The 9,790-nt window shown below is 35.8% G+C and overlaps 1 protein-coding gene and 1 long non-coding RNA gene across 2 annotated transcripts; both read left to right on the plus strand.

Moving 5' to 3' along the window:
- The first annotated feature begins 485 nt into the window (after positions 1-485).
- LOC136814891 (uncharacterized) lies at positions 486-1,664 on the plus strand. The gene is made up of 3 exons (XM_067071316.1): positions 486-606; positions 889-1,545; positions 1,649-1,664. Exons 1-3 carry the CDS (start codon positions 593-595, stop codon positions 1,662-1,664), a joined length of 687 nt encoding a protein of 228 aa, XP_066927417.1. The 5' UTR covers positions 486-592.
- Positions 1,665-1,668: 4 nt separating this feature from the next.
- On the plus strand, positions 1,669-4,284 carry LOC136814900 (uncharacterized). The gene is made up of 2 exons (XR_010847658.1): positions 1,669-1,731; positions 4,190-4,284. It is a non-coding gene; the product is annotated as an uncharacterized lncRNA (long non-coding RNA).
- Positions 4,285-9,790: the final 5,506 nt, after the last annotated feature.

A 9,790-nucleotide genomic window follows, 5' to 3' on the forward strand; every position in this document is an offset into this window, starting at 1 on the left:
GGAAAATAATAAGGCATAATCAATTAAGTATGAACTCGCAAGAAAATAACACACTGAGAATTCAACCAGAAAATGAAATATAGATAAAACCATGTGTCATTGAGTCTATAAATAAATTTTTACGAAGTGTTTTTGATAAATATGATAAATGATAAAGAAATAAAATCACTTCTGTCTCATAGAGAATGCTAAAAAAAAACTGGATAAGAAATCAGAAAAAATGAAATGAACCGCCGTTGTTGTCGTCTTTTTTTCTGAATAATTTTTTGCAGAACATTCGCCTTTCACGTGCCGGGGGGCAATAAAAATCACGTCAAAATTTACAAAAATTTAAGGTAGTAATACTGTATGGCACGTCAAAAATTTAGGGCGCGTTGATAATAAGGCGCGTGGGCGTGTTGGCGCGTCAATAAATGGAAGGCGCGCGGGCGCGCAAGGTGCGTCATTTAACAAACTCTGAAAGAACGGGGAAGGGGGATTTCATTTCATAAAATCTCCGCCCAATCTAATATTGGTTACCGCCCTCACTCGGATAGTAAATCTAGGACATCGTCCTAAACTACCCCTCTTAGCTTTCAACTCGCAAAACAAGATGGCGGAACAAGAGTAAGTGTAATTAAAATTCTTTGAATTCCCCAAATATCCAAGTAATCTGACACATATTGAAAGTGATAAAAGGCTCAGCCATCACTGAGAGGATAATGGGTCATAACTAAGTTACTCATTTCACTTCGAGATACAGGAACTAGCTGGTATAGCCATAGATTCTTGTTTTGCTCGTTGTTTTGTCAGATCAGAATAGAAAGAAACAATAGGTTAAGCCCCCAGGGCTAACCGTTCCACAATACTTATTACCTGTGGTAATATGTTTTCTCTTTTATGTCACAGGATTGCCAACAAAGAGAAACAGGCAGCTGGCTCAAGTAAGAGAAGTGCTGACGTCCTGGGAGAAGATGAACTTGAAGGGCCAAGAGCTAAAGTGTCTTGTCTAGAACTTTTTGAAGAGGACAATGCAATAAACTTAAGATCAGATCTAGCGGATCAAATAAACAACTACATTCGCAGACATGTCTCGGACAAAATTCTAAAAGAGAAGATTTTGGAAGACTATCCGATTCCATCTAACATAGACAAACCTCAGAATTTGGATATGTTTATGAAGGACACTTTAACCTCTTACAAAGCATTTGCTATGGCGAGAGATAGCCAATTGTATAACATTCAGTCTGGTATACATAAGATTTTTGGACCACTGGCCAATCTTTGGGAATTGGCTGAGGAGGACAAGAAAGACCTGCTTTCTAAGGAGGATGTCCCAGACGAGGTGAAGGAAAAGATGGAGGAAATGTGCCGTTCCTTTACCAATGTTATTGCACTTGTCGGACAGGCGTCGAACAAAGTTGCATATTATAGACGTTTAAACATGGTTGAAAATATGACAGGCGACTCTAAGAGAGCCAAGGAACTTCTAAGTGAAAATGAAGAAGTTTTAAATGAAAAATCTTGCAACCTTTTTGGTGAAAAGTTTGAGGATCTCATTGTCAAGTTAGCCAAATCCAAAAAGAAATCAAAGATGCATTGTCTAATCTTGCATCACCCAAGCCGGTATCCAAGAAGCCCTTTCACAGGAGCTCTCTATCAAATGCAGATCAAGGAGGAGATAGGGGCGTGGAAACCGAGGTGCCTTCAGTGGTTGGTTGGCCAGGAGTCAGTCATCCTTCAACAAAAGAGGTAAGCCATCCTCCTTCAAATCTTCTGGAAATTCTACCAATGGGGAAATTTCCAAATGTTCTCCCAGCAATAAAGGGGCTTTTCCAAAGGAGATCCCTCAAACACCATTAGCAGGAAGGACAAAGTTCTTCCTGGAAAACTGGAAGAAACTAACAAGCGATCAGATTTTATTAGAGATGGTGAGCGGGTACAGAATCCCTTTTCTAGAAAACCCTCCCCCAGTTTTGAGACAAAACCCTTACGTTTCTCAAGTAAGTCAGGACATGAGGGAATTAATCCAGGAAGAGGTGAAAAGTATGTTGCTCAAAGGGGCAATCGTGACAGTGACACCATCACCAGAACAGTTTGTCAGCCCTCTATTTTTGGTACCAAAGAAAGACCAGGGGCAAAGGCCAGTGATAAATCTGAAAAACTTGAACAAATTTATTCCATACGAACACTTCAAGATGGAGGGATTATTTTTAGTGAAGGAAATTCTGAAGGACTGGATGTTAAAAATCGATCTCAAGGATGCATATTTCGCCATACCTTTAGATCAGCATTCTCAGAGGTTTGTGAGATTCGAATGGGACAAGACCCTATACCAATTCCAGTGTCTCTGTTTCGGTTTATCTCCAGCTCCAAGAGTGTTTTCAAAAATTCTGAAGGTTCCAATTTCACTTCTGAGGAGATTAGGGATTCGTTTAATCATATTTCCGGACGATATCCTGCTAATAGCCTCGACTCCAGAGGAGTTGAGACAGATGAGGGACACAACTATTTTCCTTTTGCAAAGTCTTGGGTTTCTAATAAATGTCAAGAAGTCAGTTTTCGAACCAACCCAAAAGATAGAATTCTTGGGGATGATAATAGACTCAATCAAAATGACTCTAAGCCTTCCAGAAGAGAAGGTGGTTGCCATAAAGAAGCAATGCTCAGAAATGTTAGAAAAGGAAAAGGTTCCCCTGAGGGAGTTATCGAAACTAGTGGGCAGGTTGTCTGCCTCAATGCTAGCAATATTACCAGCACCCCTTCAATACAGGAGCCTTCAACGACAACAGATTTCAGAGTTGAAGGAACAGGGTTCATACAATCATGTAGTGGAATTGACAGAGGAGGTGAAAAAGGAAATAAATTGGTGGCTCTTGAACCTAGAACTTTACAATGGGAGGAGTCTAATAACCCCACCTCCACAGATAGTAATCCAAACGGATGCCTCCAAAACAGGATGGGGAGATGCTTGTCGGAGTTTAAGAACAGGGGGTCCATGGTCTCTGGAGGAACAGCAGGAACATATAAATGTTTTGGAATTAGAAGCAGCCAGGATAGGTCTATTGACATTCATACCAAGGTTCAGGGCAACGTCGGTTCATATTCAGATGGACAATACAGTATGGAACAAAAGATTGATCCCGTTCGATGTCCTGTAAAGCATATTCTAGATTTTCTTACTGATCTGTGTACAAAGGGACTCCAATATAGTACTATAGGTGGGTACAGATCAGCAATTTCAGCTTTCCATGAAAATTGTGATTGGTCTTCGATAGGAGAACATCCTCTTGTCAAAAGGCTGATGGTTGGTATTTTCAACAAGAGACCACCTCAACCTCGTTATGGATTCACTTGGGACGTTGAAACGGTCCTTAGGTACATAAATGGTTTAGATTCTTCTACAATAGACATTAAGTTACTGGCATTAAAACTAACAGTACTGTTGGCCTTAACCGGGGCATCCAGGGCTTCAGAACTTAACATTCTTGATACAAAGTTTCTATCTAAGTATTCTTCAGTTTACATCTTTGAACTAGATGGTGTAACTAAAACACAAAAGCCTGGGGATTCGCCGACTAAAATAAAATTGTTCAGATTTCAGGAGAACTTATCTCTTTGTGTGTGCCATACAATAGACGAGTTCTTGTCTAGAACTAAGGAACGAAGGGGAACGGAAACTAGACTCCTAATATCACATATCAAACCATATAGAAGAGTTTCTACAGACACAGTTTCAAGGTGGTTAAAAACGATAATTGGATTAGCTGGCATTGATACTAAGATTTTTAAAGGACATTCTACAAGATCAGCGACCACTTCTAAAGCTTCCAGTCTGGGGATCTCTGTGAGGGAGATCTTAGAAAGAGCTAATTGGACAAATGAGTCCACTTTCCAAAAATTTTACAACAGAAAAATTGATCCTGGTAAAGGGGAGAAATTCCAAAAGGCCTTATTGAGTAGCTTTGAACAGGGGTAGTTTAGGACGATGTCCTAGATTTACTATCCGAGTGAGGGCGGTAACCAATATTAGATTGGGCGGAGATTTTATGAAATGAAATTGAGGATTGTGCAAGGGCCCGAAGGGCCCGCAGTGCAATCCCGATTTTATGAATAAAATCGAAGCCAACGATCTAATATTGCCCGCCCACCATCTCCCTTATTGGTGTTTCATTTCATAAAATATGTTTTATTTTTCTCTACTTGTCAGGTAATTCTGCTTTCAGAGGACGCGGACGTGGCCGAGGAAGATTTGGTGGATGATTGAAATATTATTTCAATGAAAGATACGATTCTTAAACTAAATATTGATATTGTTTCTTTCTTTCTTTATGTTTTATCCCGGGCTTGTCCTAGATTTACGATGCGAGTGAGGGCGGTAACCAATATTAGATCGTTGGCTTCGATTTTATTCATAAAATCGGAATTGCACTGCGGGCCCTTCGGGCCCTTGCACAATCCTCGAGTTTCCCTGATTATCGGCCGACTGTAAAATGTTAAAAGCTATACTATTTTTAAAAGTACCAAGTTATCTTAGACGTTCTCTAAGATGTCCAGCAAAAATCATCGCTATCCAACAAATTTCTAATCCTTTTTTAATAATTTTTTTGTTTCTTTATTAAGAAAGTCATATATTACTTGAAAAAGTACATTAATTGTTAATTCTCTTGAGGTGTATCAATAACTGAATCTAATTGGTTGTTCGTTTTTTTGTTTAAATTAGTTTTTCTTCTCCTGGGAATTTCAATCGTCAAAATATCCTTTCTGTCAGCGGTTATATATAGACAGAATAAATTTTCGATCTCAAAACACATCAACAGTAGAAAGAGGTGTGTTAACCCTATTAGCCCCAAGCTTTTTTGACTTTTGTATCCCCAGGGGGGGGTAGAATCTACCACCCTCGATTATTTTCGATCTAGAAGAGCTATGGCCATGAAATTTGGTACAGATGTTCTCCATCATGATACAATTTTCCAGGAAGAAAAGAAAAATTGATTACGTCATTCAAAAACTGATGACGTCATCACAAAATTTCCACCTGTCGGAAAAAAGCCCAAATATATGGTTTACAAAAATGTCTATTACAGTCGAACCAATAAAGATATTTCAATTCTGTTTAAAGATTCTGAAAGATAAAAGACTGTTCTTTAACATAATTGCCGGTTTTGCAAATTCCATGAAGAGTTTTTCTTAAAATCCATGCTGAAGATGAGTAAAATTTTCAAAATTTGATGACGTCATAAATGATGACGTCATTATTTTCAAAAATTCTCTTTTGATTTTTTAAATCTGTATTATCAATGCCTATCACGTGTCAAAATTTGAAAATGATTGAATAAATAGTTTAGAAGTTATCAGCACTTTAAAATTTTGAGTTTTAAGCGATTTAAGCTGGGTTTTATGTCATGTTTCACAATAAAGTCACAAAACCTGATCTGGACAACCTATGACCCTAAAATTTTGCACAAGTACTCTTAATAAGATTTTATTAGCCTCCGTCTCAGAACGCGGTCAGAAAATTTTGCGGATAATTTCACAGCGAAAATGCATCCAGTGAAATTGGGGGTAATGTATCATGATTCAAGTCGACTGACATAATTGTACACATAATACATGTTACAAGTTCTGCCTACGGATTCTCAAGCTCGGCTATAATAAAACTATTACATGTTAGTAGCGGAACCGACTGACCAATGTTATGTAGCAGGTTGAAACATGAGTTTCTGCTGGAAAGATGCAGTTTGTTTTCAAGTTAAATCTTCAAAATAAAACAAACTGTGTGGGTTTCTTTACTTCCAAACAACCTACCAATAGTTTTGGAACACTCCATAATAAAGGAAGATGGCTCTCTTCTTGTGGATTGGCTTTCTGATACCCCATATAAACACGATGTGACTGGATGAAAGTGAAGAGACATGATTTGTTGGTTTTTGTTTGATTTGATGGCAAATGGGATAGTAAATGACTTTTCATGTATTGCTTGGCTCTACATATGATACATCTAGCTTTGAACACCTCCAGAATGTTGAAAAAAGCATTTTACGAGATAAGTTTCAATTATAATTTTCATGGAAATTTTTAATCGACAGATTTTTAGCTTGGCGTCAGTTTTGTTTGGTTGATGTTTGGTATTGTGATCATTAAAAGCAATGAAATGCCACACAGTCACTCTATACATGATGCCTCCAGCCATGATTGGTATCAGAATGTTGGAGAAAAAAACATTTTACGAGAAATTGTTGATAGAAATTATATTGACTTATTTTTACAATTTTAGCGGTGTGGGTTTAGTTGGTTGATAATGTTTACACTGTGGGATGGTTTTCAAAAAACAGTTATATTGATTGCTGTTTGTTGGAATCGATTACCAAAAAAAAAGAGAACCTTTTTTTGATAAATACTTTATTTTTTTCATGAATCGAGAAAACCGTGTGGATAGTATGTCTTGTAGTAACCAATTCAGTGTCTGTTTTCAAATTTTGAAAGCTCTATGCCTACTGAATTGAAGCTCTGACTAGCTCTGTTTTAAAACTTTGAGCCATGTTTTTTTCTTTGTTGCTATTAAAGATAGATTTTTAAATTGTCGTAATGGAAATTTATTTGTAAAGTTTTAGTTTTTGAGTTTAGTTCATCAGTAGTACATACAGTAGTATTTTTTCAGTAATCCTTTCTTGTAAATATAGTAACATTTAACCAGACTCATTGGCCTAATTATATTCGAATTTGTATTTTTTTAGGACAGATAAGTACATATTTTTAAACACCAAAACAAAGCAAACAACATGCCAGTTCTTTCTGGACAAATATACTTTATTGTGTGCTTTGAGTTCTATTTTAATCAACCCTCTCAACTGCTGATCTTTCAACTATCATTTAGGAGTATAGAATGGGCTTCCATAGTATGTATAGTACCATTTTCTCTAAGTATTTTGTGCAATTTGTCAACAAAGTAGACTTCTTGACTGTCCTTGTCCCTTATGTTAAAGTTGTTCTGATGGAGGAGTTTGCTATTTTTGGTAGCCTTCACATATCAATAAGGAGCTTTGATGTAACTGTTTTTTCTGATGAAATCATACTAATCTGAAACTATTAGGCCTTAATGAACTTTCTAGAACAATAATCTTGCTCCAATCTTGAGAAACACTGGAAAAATAGGTTAGCATTCCCTGCCATAATTTCACAGATTTCCTCTGCTTTCTGCTTGAAAACGCTGTCGTATAGCCGAAAACGAAAGTGAAACTGTGAAAACGTCCGCAAATTCGGGCCCAGTCCCCTTCCGAGACGGAGGCTAATTGAAAGTCAGAAAGTTTCAAGTCGTTTGAAAAATTTTTCTCTGAGATATAAACAAAAGAACTCCAGCGTGGTAGATTCTACCCCCCCTGGGGCTAATAGGGTTAAGAAGAGAATACTGACAGACAGGCAGAATGTGTTGAAAAGTGAAATTCAAATTTGATACTTTATATATGGAAATAAAATTTTGCTTCAAATTTTTGAGGTAAGTGTTTAAAGTATCTCTTTTTCTCCGAACTTTCGTCTAACGTGAATAGAGGATAGAGGGTTTTTTATTTTTGATTTAAGGCTTTCAAAGATAATTTCAATTACACAGTAACTTTTGAGTTCTTTATTTGAAAAGTTTTGAAAGATCACAAATATGTTACAAATATCTTAATTTTTGTCTTTTAGAAATTGGACTCTTACAGTCTACTTACAATGTGCAACATGGAAACAGTCACTTGCATATCAAAATCAATTTTGGAATCTGGTTGAAATGCGTGATGTTGCGAAACCGTCTTACCATAAATTATCCATGGCAAAGCACTAACATTTTTAACCCGTTATAATCTGGAATATTTCCTGAATGTTGAAATCATGGACGACGCGAAGCTCGTTGTTGGTGTACAAACCCTCATTGCCAAAATGGTGAGTTTCAATTTCATTTTAAGTATACAGAATTGGCATTTAAACAATTTAAGATCGACTGGGTTTCTAAATATAACAATTACATACTTCCTCTTTTATGTCCTTACTTGCGTGTTTCAACCTGTGGTGAATAACACCGGCTTATTAATTGCTGGTGCAAAGTAGAGCTTAATTGCTGTCTGTTCGGACCAATTGAGGGGATTGAAACGTGATATCAACATGATAATATATATTTATTTTTTATTCAATTCAAAACATTGATTTCAAATGAAATCGTCAATGTACCGAAGAAAGTATGTTTCACTACAAACTTCAGACAATGATTATTACACGTTTGTTTTATAAGAAAATATTATATAAGAAGATAAGGCCTTGGTGGCTAAATACCGAGATCAAATTGAAAACGTTTCAAGGCTTTGCAGACTCTAAGACATCCAATTTCATAGGAAAATGGACACAAAAATACTCACAAAATGGTGAAAATAAGAACATAATAAGAACATTTTTGTGCTTAAAACTCAAAAAAAAAAAGTTATAAATATCCGAAGGCTTCAAAAATTGTGGCTGTTCTTATAAAAACGTTCTAAAGCGTTGAGAAGCATCTTGGATAAGTTATGGCATGTCTTAAAATTACCATAAATTTTAGATCGCATTAGCCGACAGAAAACGACCAAACAAATGACTGAACATGAAGGGTACTATGATGTAGTTTCTAACCTGATGTGTAACCTAATTGTTTTTTCGCCGATTTTCACGAAAAACCGCGAAAACTGATTATGACGTCATAATCGATGACGTTATAGAAACTAAAAATTGAATTTCTCAAGGGTTGTTTATCTGATTATCTTCAAACTTTCACCAAAGATTTCACCATTTTTTTTTCGAAATGCTGATTATGTCAGCAAAAAGAATTTTTCCTTTTTTCCTATTTTCTGTTGTCGTCATGAAAATTTCGAATTTTTTTTTTAAATGAGCGTTTTTTGTGAGATACATCTTTGAAAGTTTGAAGACAATCGGATAAATCATTCTTGAGAAATTCAATTTTTAGTTTTTATGACGTCATCAATTATAACGTAATAATAATTTTTACGGTTTTTCGCGAAAATCAGTGAATAAACAATTAGGTTACCCATCAGGTTGGAAACTTAATCATGGTACCTTTCATGTTCAATCATTTGTTTGGTCATTTTTGGTCGACTAATACGATCTAAAATTTATGGTAATTTTCAGTTTTTCAGACATGCCATAATTTACCAAAGATATCAAAACTATCACTATAAGAATTTTGTGTTTTTTTATTTACGAACCATGTCCTTTAAAATTTGAACTTTTTTTTTTACTGAAATTTTAAAACATTTTTTATTACATTTTTCAGGTTCGAGTTCGGAAGACCGAATCGAAATTTTGAAAACACATCAAAACATCGTAGCGTTGCTTTCAATGGCTAAAATTGGATTCCTCGATTATGAATGAAACATTGAAAGCTGTCCGTAAAATTTACGTGCTGTCCGTCCGAAAATGAGAAGAAGTTATGTGTGGAGTCCGGTATCTTTAACTTTTTATTTGTCTGATCATGAGTAGTTTTTTAATGTTTGGCTATATAGTTCAATCAAGGATGGGCTTAAGTTAGGTTGTGAAGCAAAAATTAAGGATAAGGTTACACATAACAAGTAGTCCAAATAATGGAATATTTCAAAACGGAATTTCAGTTGGCAGTATAAGATCAGTGCATTAAGAATTTGAAGCAACATGAAGGTTTTGTTCATTGAAAATGAATCAAATGTAAAACGAAAATCTAGAGAACAACACTTTGAAACTAAATTATTTGTTACAGTTACATTACTTACGGTTAGAAGGCAAAAAATACTACATAGAAATAAATATTTGAGAT

This window comes from Clytia hemisphaerica, unplaced genomic scaffold (genome assembly GCF_902728285.1).
Source record: "Clytia hemisphaerica strain Z4C2 unplaced genomic scaffold, Clytia hemisphaerica genome assembly, whole genome shotgun sequence".
NCBI lineage: Eukaryota > Metazoa > Cnidaria > Hydrozoa > Leptothecata > Clytiidae > Clytia > Clytia hemisphaerica.